This window comes from Miniopterus schreibersii, assembly GCF_964146895.1.
Source record: "Miniopterus schreibersii genome assembly, chromosome: 9".
Lineage (NCBI taxonomy): Eukaryota > Metazoa > Chordata > Mammalia > Chiroptera > Miniopteridae > Miniopterus > Miniopterus schreibersii.
The window spans coordinates 57,773,742-57,791,487 of record NC_138118.1 but is presented as its reverse complement, the minus strand read 5'-3'; the positions used below and the strand labels follow the sequence as shown (position 1 = coordinate 57,791,487).

The 17,746-nt window shown below is 38.7% G+C and overlaps 1 protein-coding gene across 3 annotated transcripts in view; it reads right to left on the bottom strand.

Annotated features, from left to right (window-relative positions):
* CDK14 (cyclin dependent kinase 14) overlaps positions 1 to 17,746 on the bottom strand; it is a 496,475-nt gene that overhangs the window by 170,121 nt on the left and 308,608 nt on the right. For all 3 annotated transcript variants that reach the window (XM_081147672.1, XM_081147670.1, XM_081147671.1), the window contains one exon: positions 9,146 to 9,239. In XM_081147672.1, the coding sequence (XP_081003798.1) occupies positions 9,146 to 9,239 (94 nt within the window). The remainder of the gene's footprint in view (positions 1 to 9,145; positions 9,240 to 17,746) is intronic.

Below are 17,746 nucleotides of genomic sequence, written 5' to 3'. Positions count from 1 at the left end.
CAAAAACAGCCAAACAATTACAAAGGAGTATTTTGGTGAAAGGGTCAGCAGCTTTAGGATTTAGTTTCAGTTCTGGCTCTTATTAAACAGGTCTTCTTAGGCAAGTCATATAATCTCTGAAGACAGTTTCCTCAGCTATAAAACAAAAGCAATAGTACCTACTCTCTCCTGGTCATGGGATCCAAGGAAATGTATTAGTCACCTACTGCTGTGGAACAAGTTAGTCTAAACTCAGTGGCTTTAAGTAACAGACATTTATTATCTCACAGTTTCTGTTGGTCAGGAATCTGGGAGCACCTTTAGCTGGGTGCTGCTGCTCAGGGTCTCTCACAGGGTGGCAACGAAAGCGTTAACTCTGGCCGTGGAGTCACAGGAATGCTCAGCCGAGGGAGGAGCCACTTCCTTGCTCAGGCACATGGGTGCTGCCAAGCCTCAGGTCTTCTCTGGCTGCGGGCTGGAAACATCAGCTCCTTGGCAGGAGGGCCCCTCCACGGAGCAACTTACAACACGGCGGCTGGCTTGTCTCAGTGAGCCCGTCGCATGGTGAGAGGGCGAACAAAAAGGAAGTAGTAATCCTCTTGTAATTTAGCCTCAGAACTAATACCCCTTCACTTTTGCCATAGCCCATCCATTAGAGGCAAGTCTCTAGGTCCAGCCCACATTCAAGGGGAGGGGATGACAGAGGACACAACTACCAAGAGGTGGGGACCACTGGGAGCCACCTTACCGGCTACCTCCCACAAGAGGTAACATAGGCGATGTTCTGAGGAATAGAAGACTTATCTGGGGGAGCACACTGCAAGCGATAACACATTTTAAGGCAGAATTTGAGATATAAAAATCTCTATGGACAACATTCGGAGAGTTTGCTGGGAAGTGTCACCACCCCCTCACTTGCCTCAGATGTGCCACACTATGGAAGTATTTCACCACCTTCTTCAGTCTGACACATCTGTGACCTTGTTAGTCAAAAGAGGAAGAAAAGGGGGGTGAGAAGTGAGGGACCTCGTGACCCACCCAATCACGCTCTGTGGCAATTCACACTTTCATATTACCATGGGAAACAGTATTGTAATGGCTGGCAGAAGTAGGGGAAAAACAACAGAAACCTAGCAGCTTGAAAAAACTGCTTCCCAGGCTGTTTTTCCCTACAAAGCTGTTTATCAGCTCAACGTGGTGATATGCCCTGATGAAAATTTACATCATTTCAGTTCTGGAGTTTTAACACATGGCCCCAGCATTCTTGAGATTCTTCTCATCTAGCACTGAGGTCTGTGTCCCCTCCCCTTGACTCTGGGTGAGGCTTTGAGACTGCTGTGATGGGTAGAGAGTTGCTGTATGACCTCTGAGGCTAAGTTAAGAGAAACTATGTGGTTTCCATCTGGTCCTCTAAGACACCCATTCTTAGAGCCCAATCGCCATACCATGAGGAAGCTCCAGCTACCCCACATGGAGAGAACCCACTTAGGGCCTTAAGATGCCACAAGGAAAGAGGTATTTGGCCAGTTCCCAACTGCTCCAGTTTCTCACTGTTTCCACTACACACACCATCTCTCTGAAACCATATGTGAGACCCCAAGTATAGAACTGTCCGGGACAGAAAGGAAAGGCTCTGCCTTATGACTCCCCATCCAGCAGCTAAACAGACCTGAGCTGATGTGTAATCTCCCTGGAGGGAGGGATTTTTTTCCTCCTTGCTTTTCCTTCACTTGTCTGTGGTGCACCCTCACCTTGACTTCTGCGGCACTGTGCTGTTCTCTCCTGGTCCAGCTCCCACCCACACCCTCGTGACAGACTGTGAATGTCCCCGAGGCTCAGGCAGGGCTCCAAGGCACCTCCCCCTCCACCTACTCCTTGTTAGGAACTGGTGTGGCCCAGTGAATGAGCCCTTCATCTTTCTCTTTCTCCTGATTCTGTATGTTTTGCGTACGGGACATTTCCACCTGGCTCACCATCACTGAAAGTCCAGGAACTGGAGCTCACTTCTTCCAGTCCCTCCACGGCCACTCCTCAACTTCCCCATTATTTTTGAGGACCCTCACTAATCCACAAGCTTGAAACTCCGAAGTTATCTTTGACTCCTTTCTTTCCTGTATCCTTTATATCCAGGAGGTATCGAAACAATTTTGCAACAACAGCCTTCTGATTTGACTTTCTGGAAGCTATTCAAATGTAGCCCAGATGACAGCACTTTTGAGGCGAGCAGAGACTGTGCTGTTGGTTTACCGTGGCCTGTAGGCACAGTGCCTGGCACAGAATAGAAGTGTAATAATCCTGCTGAAAGAATAATTGAATGAGATAAGAATATGTGATGCTTCCTGCAGCATAAAAAAAAACAGGCAAATTACCTAGTAATATTAATATAGCAATGCATTAGTACATTTGGGCACATTTATAAGACATTATAGTGTAATTTAAATAATATTTTCAAGTATATATTAATGGCTTGGAAATTGTTCCCTATTTAATGTGAAAATAAAAAGAAGCTGGATACAGAACCATACATTTATTACTAACCCAACTGTGAAAGCGTAGGAAAGAAATGAACAAAAATGTGTAACACTGGTTACCTACAAATGGTGATCTTTATTTATTTTCATACTGCTTTTAAATTCTTCTAACCACTTGATTTTTTTATAAACTTAGCATTCTGAAAAAGATTTGCTACCATGTAAATAACGATGCCTATCAAAAAGGCTTGTGAGAAGCACGCACAAATTCAAAGAGGCCTGGGTTCCCCTACTTTGTTTCGCTAAAGTCGACTTTAAAAAATGTTATTTAATAGTTTCAATAGCCTTCGCCCCAACATGTACTGCTTAGCTCTCTACTTCTGTCAGTCTTTGTACAGTTAGTTTATCATTATATCATACTATATCAATTTTGCTAAAGCCATGTTAACATTATTACTCTCTTATTAAAAAATTATACTGTCTCATTATTACTTTATAGATAAAATAAGGTAAAAAGTCCTCAATCTATCAAAGTCAGTCTTGAACATCCAATCTCACCTTCTACCCATACAGGACGGACTCTGGCTCCTGCACTGTCACCTGATGTCTCCTGTCTCCCTTATTCCACTTTAAATCCTCACTTCAAAACTTTCTTCAATGCTTACAAAGAATTTCCTTAGCAATTTTATCATTAAACACCACCCACAGACTTTATGTATAATCTTGTAATATCATGCATTTTAGAATTAAAAATGCTTAGAGCTGCAAGACATTATTGAAATCATTAGTTCAACTCCTCCCTTTGGAGATGCAGAAACTACAATCCAATTACAAGGTAACTTGTTCAGAGAGAATAAAAACAAAAGAAAATGCCTAGGATCAGCACCCAATATTTAACTCGCAAAGCTCAGTATTTTAACTAAGACAGGACCTATTACTAACACTGGGTCTCTCATTCACTGGCCCATGGCTCAGCAATTATTTATGACTCTGTTCCTAAAGGTATGCTTGCTTGCCCACCCTGACTGTTATTATTTCCTCCAGGGCAGGTATGCAGCACACAATTCCTTCACGTCTCCACTGCACCTTGTGCTGCAGAGTGAGAGCTCAGAAAGTTTGGCAGAAATGACCTCAAGCAAGCCTAGTAATGGTAGCGATGATACAAATCTCAGATATCAATATTCCATCTTAACAATGTGGCCGCTACATCCAATTGGAATAGTAATAACCATTTAAGGGGTCAGTGTCAGCTTTCTCTTACATTCTATATATGGTTGTCCTAGCCAATCATGAAACCTCAGGGTTATGGTTCCAGCTGAGATCCTGGGTACTGCCTTGGCCAGTGTGGCTCAGTTCGTTGGAATCTCGTCCCATACACCAGAAGGTAGAGTTTGATTCCCGGTCAGGGCACATACCTAGGTTCCCGGTTCGATCCCTGATCAGGCTGTATCTCTCTCACATCGATGTTTCTTTCTCTCTCTCCTCCCCCCTTCCTCCCTTTCTAAAATCAATATAATAAAAAATAAAAAAGATCCTGGATAGAGAGCCAGGATAGAGAAACAAGGATTGGAACTGGGTCTACAGACTACATCTCTACAGTCAGTCTACTGCAAAACAGGCTGGCCTAGGGAATGATCTGTCTCGAAGGGCAGTCTGAGTAGTAGTTTTCTAAGTTGCAAGTGGGTCTGCTACACACACTCACACACTTACCCACTTTTAAGTCCTGACTGACATATACACACAAGAAAGAAAAACATTTTAACAGCTGTACCAATCAAACAATGTGCAATAGGTTAACAAACAACTGGTGGGTGAAATTCCATTGCAAGCCAGAAGACTCACGAGACAGAGAAAGGTGAGACCCTCAGGGTTAAAACATTCAAAGGCAGAGAGAACAACCCAAACAGAATCATGCTAGTCCCTCTGTCCCGGCTGCTGTACATCAGGCCATGAGCCACACAAGCCCAGAGCATCTGCCAAAGGTCTCAGACAGCTGCGCAAGCACTCTCTGCCATTTGTTCAGCTGTTGTGAAGTGAGAGAGACGCATAGTCCCAGGGCTCCAGCAAGCAGATTTCTTTTTTCAATTCAGAATAATGTGATTAGAATACAAATTTTTTATTAGTTCTGACTTTTGTCTCTCTAAATATATATTTACCTGGATGAATACATCTACTGCTTATTTTTGCAATTAATGAAAGTGAATAGAATATATCATGCCATATTAAAAAATGGGTAGTGCTGAAAAAAGAAAATAAATCACCGTTTTCACCTAAGAGCAGTTATTGCTTAAAGAACTAAGGGCCCATTCAGCTGGCAACTCAAAATATCTTAAATATAATTTGTCAAAGTTCTATCACTTTCCTTCTTTCTTGCATATGAGCATCACAATTTCAAGGAAAATGATTTAATGGTGAAATTTCAAATCATAGCATAGCCAGAGCACCTTACAGTTATCAACAGAGTTACGATGCAGAAATAAATTCATTGGACTTGTTAAAAATGTGAATTGCTCCTTTCCACTAAAGAAGAGAGAAAAAAAAAAACACCATCAAAAGAAAAATATAAAGGCTTCGCTGACTTATCTTTGTTGCTTTTCACATTTGTTATAAAGACTCACTGTGTGGAATTTAATCATATTAGTTATCTTGGTAACAAGCTATTAATTTTGTGCTTCAAAGTTATTAACCACCTTTCTGTATACAGTTCACAGGCGAATAAACGGACTTAATCCCCGTATTAAACTACAAGACAAACCAAATAATCCCATGTTTCAGGACTTCTCAAAGTTGATTACCTCCTTGGCAATGCTTTACCAGATGCCAAAGACACAACTGCTGCTTAAAAAAACAGTCCCTGGCAGTTTATATGAGAAGCTGTGAAAGTGGATTTAATTACACTTTAATAGCCATTCCTCTCCAGACCAGACATAAAAGGTCACCAAGGAAAAGCATTTTTCCCCAGTGACTCAACCATGTTGGGTTAGTAGAATGTCTTCTTCCAATGATTGCACAACTCCTGAGAGCATCTGCTCGTAAAACATGACATATAGCTAACGTTTGCAAATTTAAACAAGTCAGCAGAGGAAATAAAATATTTAAGATCATAACATTTACTGTCAAAAGAAGTTTGTAGATTTCTTTTTTTTTGACCATGTCTAATTTTTCAGAGTAAAACATAACATTTTAATTCTAAAGCAGCAATTTTAGAAGATGACATGTATCTCCTAATTACCAAAGGATATTTTACTTATAAGAAGCACTATACATGTAAAATAACTACAGTAAAAGATAGAGTTATTATCATTAGTCAGGATGCTTATTTGCATTTAAGGGCCTCTGTGCTCTAACAGGAGCAAACAGTAGTTTGCCATGGGAATTTACAATGATTTATTTCTTTGATTTATTAAAAAGTTAGTCATAGTTCAAAGGCCTCTGAATACCCATAAAATTAGGAAATTATTGCCATAAAATAAGAAATACAAGCAAAATCTTCATACAGGAAGCAATCCAACAGGATAGTACCTATTGGAAATTACTTACATTATAAAAAGATATTTAAAACAAAAACTTTGACTAAGCTATATCTATAGACTACGATTTCATGAAACTCATTTTTTTGTTCTATTGCTAGAGAATATACCTCATTTCTAGTATAACCATTTCCTTTTCTTTTGAATCCATTCTAAAATAACATATAGGTAAAGATATTTCTCTGATGCATCCATCAGTAGATGAGTGGATAAAACAGCTATGGTACATTTACAAGATGGAATACTAATCAGCCATAAAAAAAAAAATTTACCCTTTGCGACAGCATGGAGGGACCTGGAGAACATCATGCTAAGTGAAATAAGCCAGTCAGAGAAAAACAAGTACCACATGATCTCACTCATATGTGGAATATAATGAACAAACTGAACTAACAAGCAAAACAGAGACAAACTCATACATAGAGAGCAGGCTGGTAGCTCTTGGGTGGGGGGTGGGTGGAGGCAGGGGGTATGGAGGGATTGAGCAATAAAGGAAAAAGAATAGAAAGAATTCATCGACATGGACAAGTGTGATGACTGGCGGGGGGTGGAGGTGGGAGAGGGTATAGGGTGAATAAATGGTAATGGAAAAATTTAATTTTTAAAAAGCTAAATAGTTGAAGATGTTTTAGTATAATAATCTATTTAATGCACACTAAAATCTATTTAAGGCACACATTAAAATTCCCACATCTGCTATTATTTTTCAATGATACAATATATGAACAAGTTCATTATAGTCTTAAGAAAATAACTGGAGAAAAGTTATTTAAAATAAAGAATGGAGTAGAAAAAAAGCAAAAGAAAATATGTTTATAAAACTGTACATTTATGCCAACGGCCATAAAATACGAATAAAGGAATATAACTTATTCTTGGTTGGTAGAGCTCAATTTTATATCATTTCTTCCTAATATAGTCTAGAGGCTCAATGCAATCTCAGTGAAATCAGCAAGGGATTTTCTTGGAAATGGGGAGAAGGAAGTGTTCCATGAGTTTAGATAAAAGGATGGATGTGTAAGAACAGTCAATAGACTTATGAAAATTAACTTTTATTGAAGAAAGGACTTTTAATTCAAATAACTCTTAAGTAACAGGATAACTGTACAAAGGATATTTCTGCTTATAACAGTTAAAAACTAAATAAACTATGCAAATAGCATCTCACCCTACAATGAAACACTCCCCTGTCATTAACAATGATGATAAGTTTCTAGGTTTATTTTTCAATGAAAGCTGTTGATTACATATGGTTAAGTAAAAAAAAAAAAAAGTAACAAAACAGTGCACAAGATATGATTCAATTTTCTTAAGGTGTAGAAATGGTAGATATGCATCAAAAGACTAAATGTGATATTTCTCTGCATAGTAGAACAAAGGGTGATTTTTCAACTTTTATACTTTTTGATATTGTGGGAATCTTCCATTATAAAGATGCATTATTATTATAATCATAAAGCATTATTTTATTATTGTGTGGGAATTTATGGATAAGAAATAATAAGTAGAACTGAAAAGAAGTGGCTACAAAACAAGACTCATATACAGGGCTGGGCAAAAGCAGGCTTACAGTTGTGAGTATGCGAGAGTTAATTGTTGCATTATTATTTATTAATTATTGTGTTATTTGCCATACGCACAACTGTAAACCTACTTTTGCCCCATGCTGTACATGCTGTTTAAAAGAGACCCACTTCAGATCAAAAGACACACACAGACTGAAAGTAAAGGGATGGAAAAGGTATTTCATAAAAATGGAAACAGAAAAGAAAGCTGGGGCAGCAATATTTACTTCTGACAAAATAGACTTCAAAATGAAAGCCATAATGAGAAGATGTAAGCCTTGTAAACATTTATACACCCAACATAGGAGCACCTAAATATATAATGCAAATACTGAAGGACATAAAGGGAGAGATGGATAGTAATGCAGTCATAGTAGGGGATTTTAACACCCCACTGATATCAACGGATAGATCTTTCAGACAGAAAATCAACAGGGTATTTACCATGTGTCAGGAATAGTTCTAAAAGCACTTCATATGTGTATTAAATCAATTATTCCTCAAAATGACCTATGGGGTAAGTCTTACTATTATCCCTCATTTCTCCAATGGGAAATGAGCTAAGTCCCTTGCCCAAGGTGACCGAGCAGGTGATAAACCCAGGTCACCTAGCTCTAGGTCACATTTTATTTTTATTTTCTGTACATTTAAAAATTTAAATATTTTAAATTTTAGAATAGTTTCAGACAAGTTACAACAAATAGTATAGAGAGTTCCTGTAGATCCTTTGCCAGTTTCCCCTATTGTTAATATCTTATATTACATGGAACATCGTCATAGCTGAGAAACACACATTGATATGCTGATATGAACTAAACTGCACACTTTCCTTGGATTTCACTAGTTTTCCCCTAATGTTCTTTTTCTGTTCCAGGATTCCACCCAGGATACCATATCACATTGAGTTGTCATGTCTTTGTCACCTCCTCTGGGCTATGACAGTTTCTCAGACTGTCCTTGTTTTTGATGACCTTGACAATTTTGAAAAGTACTAGTCACATATTGTGTAGAATGGCCCTCAATTTGGGTTTGTGTGACGTGTTTTTCATGCCTAGACTGTGCTCATGGTTTTGGGAGAAAGATCACAAAAGGAAAGTGTCGTTCTCAATACACTGTATCAAAGGCACATGCTACCAGCATGATTATCTTTGCCGACAACCTTGAAAACCTGGCTGAGGTATGTTTGTCTGGTATCTCCATTTTAAAGTCACTATCCTCTCCTCCCCTCAGCTGCTTTCTAAGCTCTACTTTATGGGAAAAGGTTACAGATCAAAGCCCACATTTAAGTGGGTGGTGATGGGAGGGTGTTAAGAAGGGGGATATCTATATAAATTATTTGTAATTTTTCTGTTGGAGCTCTCATTTTGCCTCTGAAAGCCTGTCCTTTCTTACCATTTTGACATATTATTAATGTGCAGTAGTTTAAAAACATAATTATTAACTAATTTATTGCTTTTTCAAAGGTCCAAAAATATGTTAGAATTAAGTGTGACAACCGATAAATTTGTTTCAAATTATTTTCCACTACCACTGTGGAATGTGTCACTAAAGGATGAATTAGAAACCAATTTTTCTCAAAAACATTCTGTAAAGAACTTACCAGAAATATTCGTTCAAGTTGATCCTGAATGTCTTTCATTCCTGGAAAAGCAGCAACTCCTTGGATCATTTCAACAAAGATGCAGCCAACTCCCCTAAACAGAGAAGAGACAATTGTTACAAAAACTTCAATATATTCTGCTTAGAAAAATAAAACTGGAATTAGAACACCTGCTCCTAGAGAGAAACAATGAATAAATAAGGTTCTCAGTGAGAACCAGGGGCTGTTAAAGATACACCTAGATCCCATAGCTTTCTTTCCCGTCTCTGTCTACTGCCCTGAAAGGAATTTAAATACATGCAACTATACTGGGCTCAAAAAGAGGTGGAAACCAATAAAATCTAAAACGTGGTGGCTCTACCTTACTTACAGGATACAGTCCAGAAACTGCTTACCCTGATATAGAAGCCACCAATCCCTGGTATAGGCAGAGAGCTAATCAAATACTTCTGCTGGGGCTTTGGAGACCAAGTCACTTGGAGCAGAATGAAAATAAACTTAGCATATGTAGATGGGATAAGTCACATTAGTGTCAGAGAACTAGGCCACCTTCGTGCAGACCAAGTTCCCTGAATTGGCCTGGTTCCTGCCTTTCTAAAGTCTGGATATTCAGATAATCCAGTGTTTTTGCTAGATCTCTCTACCAACATTCTAGCAATTCTCCAAGATTTTTTTTTAATGGCTCTAACTTGAATGAGTTTGTTTCCTGAAAGTATCCTAATAAATCATGAAGATATGGGGTTAACTGCTGCACTCATATTCAATTTAGGGTGAGCAAACCCTTGTTTCTTTACCTTATTTCAGGTCCTCTAGAGCAGAGGTGGGGAACCTTTTTCCTGCCGAGGGCCATTTGGATATTTATAACGTCATTTGTGGGCCATACAAAAGTATCAGCTTATAAATTAGCTATGAAAAAAACTCCCACATTTATTGAATTTCAAGTCCTGCCTGCAGTAGCCTTGGCAGGGCCAGACCAAATGATTTCATGGACCAAAGTGGGCCGGACGTTCCCCACCCCTGCTCTAGAGGTTAAAGACAAGGGGCCTACTTCTCTATAGCTACCCAGTTGTTATCACAATTGTATATAAATAGTGTTTTGAATTAAAGAAGTAATGCATTTACAGAAATCTCTTCTCTAGTATACCACATAATTTCTATCCAAATTAAACACCAATAGTATATAGAGTCAAAATGAACAAATACAAATGCTACTTTGTATAAAAAAATAATTCAAGTAGTAAAGAATTAATTTCAAAAATCAATGTACTAGGCAGATGGGTTTTAACATTTTTCATTTAAGATTTGAGACACAATAGAGGTATTGAGAATTATTTTATTAGCATATTAAAATGCAATGATATTCTTATAAATATTAGGGCTTCAGATGTCCAGTTAGGTGTAAAATTTCAATTTGGTGATTTTACAAATTTTAATGCAACAAATTCTTTTCTAAGACTACTAACCTGCACCTTTATTGTCATCTTATTTACATTTACATAAACTATCTCAGATTTAAATAGCTACCTGCACCTTCCTTTTCTAGTATTCAGAACAAACCCTCTATTCTCCACCTTTGGGCCTTAGTCTTTCCCACCACAAGCTCCACCTCTGAGTGTGAAGACCCTTACTAGAAGGCACAGCCACCCCTGCTGTCCACCCTGCTAAGCTAGCTGGTGAGGTAACCATTACACTGTCAGGATTCCTTACAGAAATCTTTAACCACTGCTTGTGCTTAGTCTATACCATCTCCATAATATGATACTCAGAACAATTAAAAGGCAAATCTATGCTGTAACTCTGCTCAGCGGGAAGGCGATGATATAGCACATCTGTAGGCTCTTACCTGCTTAGCTAGCGAAGGCACCTGAACTCCCATTTCTAATGGATGTTTCCTATGACATCACTTTTCAAAGATGCCTTAGGGTATACTAATAAAGCTGAGAGAATTATACTTCAAGAATTTATAAAAAGAGATAGGAACCTCAAGAAAGTTAAAAAGTAGAAATATAAAACATATCAACATATTAACATAGCAGAATACTTTATTACTGGAGCTGCCTTACTGCCAAAGAGCAACAAAAGCCCTTCAATGTAATCTGAAGGGACTACCACCTGCTTTCCTCTATTCCCCTTCCTACTCTGCATTAGCCTGTGCGCGCTCTTGATGGATCAAGTTGACTGACCTTAGCAGTTTACTTAGAAACAATTCATCCACTTATGTTCTACACTTATGATAAACTTATTTCAGTGCATGTCTCCTTTAAGTTATTGCTTCTTTTGACAATTTGAGTAATTATGTAATTATCACTCACTTAGTCTAAATTTTCCAGAAATAAGAACTGGTCACAAAGCTCACAATTAAAGTTGTCATAAGACACAGTGTGTTTAAATACTTATTTTAGGATTAGTTACCTTGTAAGATAATATATAAAACATCCACCATGCTTACACATTTTTTAATTCTTCTGAACTCAAAACTTCCAAATTTAATTTATGCCACAGATGTATAAATAGGTTTTTATCACAAGCTGAATTGATCATTTCTGTAATTATGAGCAGACACTATTTTTTAGGCCTGAAGGTCAGTTTTGAAACTCTTATTTTAATAAAGAATATAAAATTATGAATAAAAAATTGGGTACAAAAGTGAATTTAGAAGCCCTAGCCTAGTAGCTGAGTTGGTTAGAACATGATCCCGATACACCAACGTTGTGTGTTTGATCCCCGGTCAGGGCACATATAAGAAGCAACTAATGAATGCATAAATAAGTGGAATAACAAATTGATGTTTCTCCCTCTCTCTAAAATCAATCAATCAATTTTTTGTTTTTAAAAAGGGCATTTAGAATGAGAAAATAAATCAAAAGAAGTCATAAAAGACTTAAATCTAACAAACGTGACAAATAGTATAAAACGTAGAAAAGTAATGTAACATTAATAAACTGACACACCTCTCTGATGCTTTTCTTTCTAAAATTTTGCATGCATAATCTTTGATTACCTCTTCTGTAACAATTCTATAATGTCATCTGTAAAGAAAATACAAAGAATACAGAGATAACTTAGTCTTTCCTTTACCATAATGATGACCTTTTCTCATAATATAGAGAAAAGTTTCTTTGTTTTCCTTCAGCTTCGATTCTCATTATTGGTATAGTCATGTAAATTTTCAAAACTGCTGTCAATTTTAGAAAAACGTCTATCAAGCTCCTTACAAGTATATCTGTATACTATAAACACAGTAATTCTAAAACAGTCTACACAATTCCCATGATAAGATACAAGAGGATATGCTCGTCGCAATGCAGAGAGCTAGGAAGGACTTGTACTCTTGATGACTTAAAGGACAGGACCTGATGGGTAAGAAGTGATGGCGGCAGGGGCGGGCATGGGAGTTCAGGTGGAGACAGGATCCAGTAAGGAAGGAATCTAGACAGAGCCATACGCCGTTGTTTTGGCTCTGAGTGGAAAACGGAAAAGTTAAAAAGAGAAAAGTCCATATTCTGCACTAAGAAGTTGGTGTTTATCCCTGGGCTAGAAGGCCTCAGGTTTTTCCTGCATCTCAATACAGTGGATAAAGCTTGCTGGACACACATGTGGGGAACCCAGATTACAGCTCAGGAGATAAAGTAGCTTTGAGGACAGAAGCAATTGCAACCACTAGTTGTAAGGCCATCTTGTTCTTTCCCACTCATGGCAGCAAACGACTGAGACGAACTGGAGTATAACCTCTACTGGGGGCAGGGGGACCACACCCAGTAATGCACAAGGGTCCGAAAGCTATGGGCCACGGGCTAAATCCCACCCAGTGCCTGTTTTTATAAAGCCTACAAGCTAAGAGTGACTCTTACATTTTGAAATGGTTAAAAAAAAAAAAAAAAGGTTATTTGGTGATATATGCACGTTATATGAAAGTCACATTTCAGCCTCCATAAATAAGGCTGCACTGGAACACAGCCACACTCCTTCATTTGCGTTGTCTATGCCGCTTTCTCGTCATGGCAGAGTTGAGTAATTGCTACAGAGACTATATGCCCTGAAAAGCTGAAAATATTTAGTCTGGTCCTTTACAAAGTTTGCTGAACCCTTATCAATGTTATGCTCTACATGCATTAAAAACTTACAAACAGAAGAAAAATCATCTTTATCAGTTATGGAGAAAAAGTAAAAGAAACTACATATTATGATTATTTGTGAATAATTACTAGAAATGGACTCTCAAATAAGATCTGGTTTTTTGCTACGTTCCTCAGCAGCTTTCTGTGACAGCTATTCTTTCAAAGTTGCCACAGTCAGAGAAAGACAAATACCATATGATCTCACTTATGGGTGGAATCTAATGAACAAAATAAACAGATGAACAAAACAGAAAGAGAGGTATGGATACATGGAACAGACTGACAGATGGCAGAGGGGATGGGGGGACTGGATGAAAGGAGGTGAAGGGATTAGCCAAGGAACATATGTGTATAACCCACAGACACAGGCCACAGTGTGGGGAGACGGTGGCAGTGGCTGGGTGGAGGCGGGAAAATGGGGGGGAAATGGGGACATCTGTAACAGAATTGACAATAAAAATAAAGTTAAAAAATTGATAGATTCTTAAAACTTGATTTAAGGTGAATATTTTGATCTTTAAAGTATTTTTAACTTAGAAATAAGTTGGGAGAAAATGGTGACTTTTAATAATGGTGTTTCTACAACCAGCTCTATCAGAATTTCTTCTCAAAATAGAGGATTTGGTGAGCTGATGTGAATAATGGATTGGATGGAAGGAGGAGAATTTACTTTTAGGAAGTTTTTAAAGAAGTTTATGTTTTGTGTTTAGAAGACTGGGGAGCAAACTCTTACTATTGAAAGTACTACCTATTATTTTCATAAACAACAGAACATTTCACTCGATAAATGAAATTTTAGAAATATTAGATTTCAAGTTCTTTTCTATTCGCATCCAATATCAGTGTGTCTGTGTAGATGAAAAGAGAGGAATCAGATTTTTTAAATGATACCTTGAGCTTTTTTCTTCCTTAAAACCAAGAGTGGAAACCGGAGAGAGTGGAGACCCCCGCACGCTCTCCAATCCCATGTCACACCTTCTATCCACAAGGCTTTCTCTCCTCCAGCCGTGCCGGCTGCTGTCCGCTCCTAAACCACGCAACGCTCTTTCCCATGTCACCATCTGTGCCCGAGTTGCTCCCTCTGCCCAGAATGCACTGCCCCTCATTCTGTGCATGGATAACTGCTTCTTGCTATTCAGGGCCCAGTCCAAATGGCTCCTTTCAGAAATGTCTTTCTCAGCCACCATATGTAAGGCAGGCTCCTCTTCGCTGCCCAGGCCCCATGTCTCACCCTCCTTTCCCTAGCATGCTTCCTTCACAACACTCAAAGGATGTTAGCTTGTATTTGCTTTTTGGGAGTGTGTCTCCTCTAAATGGAAGATCCAAAAGACAAGGAACAGGCTGTGGTCATCAGCTTGTCCCCAAGGCAGGGGGAAGTGTCAGGCACATAGTATGGGCTCAAAAATATTTGCTGAATGAATTAATCAAAAGCAGTGCCACTCTCCCTCCGCTCTCCCTTTCTCAACTACCAAGTGAGAGCTGAGCTTAGGGACTTGTTTCCAAAGAATATGGAAGTGGGGGTGGGGGTGGAAAGTAACTCGACAATGGAGAAAACTGGCGAGCAATACCTTGACCATGTGAACAAGGTTAATGTGAACAGTGATAAGTCATGTGGACAGCACACACCCTTGATAGATTGCGATAAGGTCACTTCAACTCTACAGCCTTCCTCCCCCGAACATCAAGACAACTTCAAATTGAGAGACATTCTGCAAAATATCTGACTAGCGCTCCTCAAAGTTGTCAAGGTCATGAAAAACAAGGACAGTCTGAGAAACTACCATAACCCAGAGGAGGCTAAGGACACAGGATGACTACATATAATGTGGCATCCTGAATGGGATCTTAAAACAGAAAAAGGAAATTAGAGAAAAACCAGTAAAATAAAAGTAAAGTTGTTGAGTTAATAGCAATTTATCATTGTGGGTTCCTTACTTGTTGCAAATATACCATAGGTAAGATGTTAACAATAGAAGAAACCAGGTAAGAAGTATATAGAAACCATCTATTGTCTTTGCAAGTTTTCTGTAAGTCTAAAACTATTCTAAAATCAAAAGTTTATTGCTTGGCTGGTGTGGATAAGTGGTTGAGTGTTGACCCATGAACCAGAAGCTCACGGTTCGATTCCCGGTCAGGGCACATGCCCGGGTTGTGGGCTCGATCCCAAGTAAGGGACGTTCAGGAGGCAGTTGATCAATGACTCTCTCTCATCATTGATGTTTCTCTCTCTCTCCCTTCCTCTCTGTGATATCAATAAAAATATATATTTTTAAAAATCAAAATTTTATTTTTAATAAAGGACAAACTGATGGACAGCATCTCCTTGGGACAGTATATAAAATTTGTCATTTAAGTAGAAGAGCCACAGCATTTTGAGTTTTCTCCACATGAGAAAAAAAACACCTCCGTGCATTTTGATGAACTTTTTCTTGAAAACAACATAAGTCCACCTAGAAGTGCAGGCTAGAATGTAAAATGCCTGTTAAAGTTAACCTTAAATAACCTGGTCAGCAAATTAATTAAAGATTAAGTTCGATATTCAGGTATTTGAAAACTGGCATACACACTCTAAGGCAAAGAAATTCAAGATGAAAAAATTTAAACTATTAAGTTTTAGGCAATGGGGGGAGTGCGGAGAAAGAACGGAATTCCCAAGGAAGGGGCCAGGACTTCTCTCATCAGAGGAGGGAACAGCAAGTTCAATGACACTTCTCTGGGAAAGCTTCTTGATCTCTCAGACTGGCTGGGTCAGGTCATTCCTAATTCCAAGCTTCTCATGGTACTTGCTACAACTGGAATTTATTAACTCGTAAATATATTAGCCACTATCATCTTTCTCGGAACATTGGTTTGGTCTTTTACTTTTTTTTTTTTTTTTAATATATCTTTATTGATTTCAGTGAGAGGAAGGAAGAGGGAGAGATAGAAACATCAATGATGAGAGAGTCGTCATTGATCGGCTGCCTCCTGCATGCCCCCGACCAGGGATCGAGCCCGCAACCGGGGTATATGCCCTGACCAGAATCAAACTGGGATCTCCTGGATCCTAAGTTGATGCCCAGCCACTGAGCCACGCCCAACTGGGCTGGTCTTTTACTCTTAAAGACAAAGTTCAAATGAGCCAAGGGGTTAGGGTAATTTAGCAGCCCTCCCAGACCTGAATGAAATAGGGTTAGGTCACTACAGTCACCTGCTAAGATGCATTGTAATCTACCTATGTATTAACTACGTATGTGTTAAAGTCCTGTTGGGACAACTTTACATCTTTCAACTAAAATAAGGATTAATTAAACCCATCAACTCCCTACTCAAATAATACCTGCATTTGACATTCCAAGCAGAGTGTACTCAATTTCTCATAAAGACACTGATGCTCCGAGATGCTAATTTGACCATTAAATTATTATCCCACACGAAGAAATATAAAACAGGACCTAGAGATTATTATTTATCTAAACTACATTCATCTTATTTTGGTCATCAAAAAATAAAACAATGTTCTTCCTTCCTTCCTAATTCTCAGGGCAATTCTCAGGGCAACAGTTTGGTTCTATCTCAGTAGACAATGAAGAAAGACAAATATTTTAAAATATAATTCAATTAAAATATCAAAAAAACTCTCCTAGATTTTAGCTTCTAAAATCCATTTATTAATAAAGTCTTGAGGTTCCTTAGGGTAGGGAGTTTTAAGCAGAGTGACAGTTTCATTCTCAGGTGGCAGCTTTCAACCACAGAGCACGGATCAGGACACAGTAGAGCCTGCACATCTGAGTATGTGCAGGGAGGACAGCGACCCAGCCAGCTCACACTCTTGCCACGAGGGAGACCTGCCTGCCCCTTCTCATTTTGACCTCCCTAATTGAAAGTTATGAGGCCTCTACTCAAGTTCAGAGAATCGGAAAGAGGGCTGTAGATAAAGAGAGTGTCAAGCTGCTTCTGACAGGAGGACAGATGAGCAGAACCATACCTCGCTGCAGGTTTTGCCTTTCTTTCTTTCAACATTATGCTGGCACCAGAAATTCCCTCAAAGTCTGTGTGTCCATCATCGGGGGAAAAAAGCATCTGAAGCAGCTCTTGTCACTCTTTAATGTGGCTGCTGGTCACACGGGGATCTGGTTAGAATGAGGGTTCTGACCGACTAGTCTGTGTTGAGGCCTGAGATCCCACATCTCTAACCAGCCTCTAAGCAATGCTGACGCTGCTGGTTGCAAGACCCGAAACCGAGGAGCAAGAATTGAAAGGAACCTCAGTAATTCTGTTTTGAAAGGAGTTTTATAACTTGGATTAATCCTCTGAATATAGATTTAGGCTCCAGTCAAAGGAACAACAAAGACAGTAGACTAGTGAAATAAATTAGATTAAATGCTAAACACAGCCTGAACCTCACACTTAAGAATGCAATACTAACTCAGAAAGGTTCCTCATTAATTAACCTAATAGGTAATTTTATTTAGCCATGCTTCACTGAAATAAAACATTATGC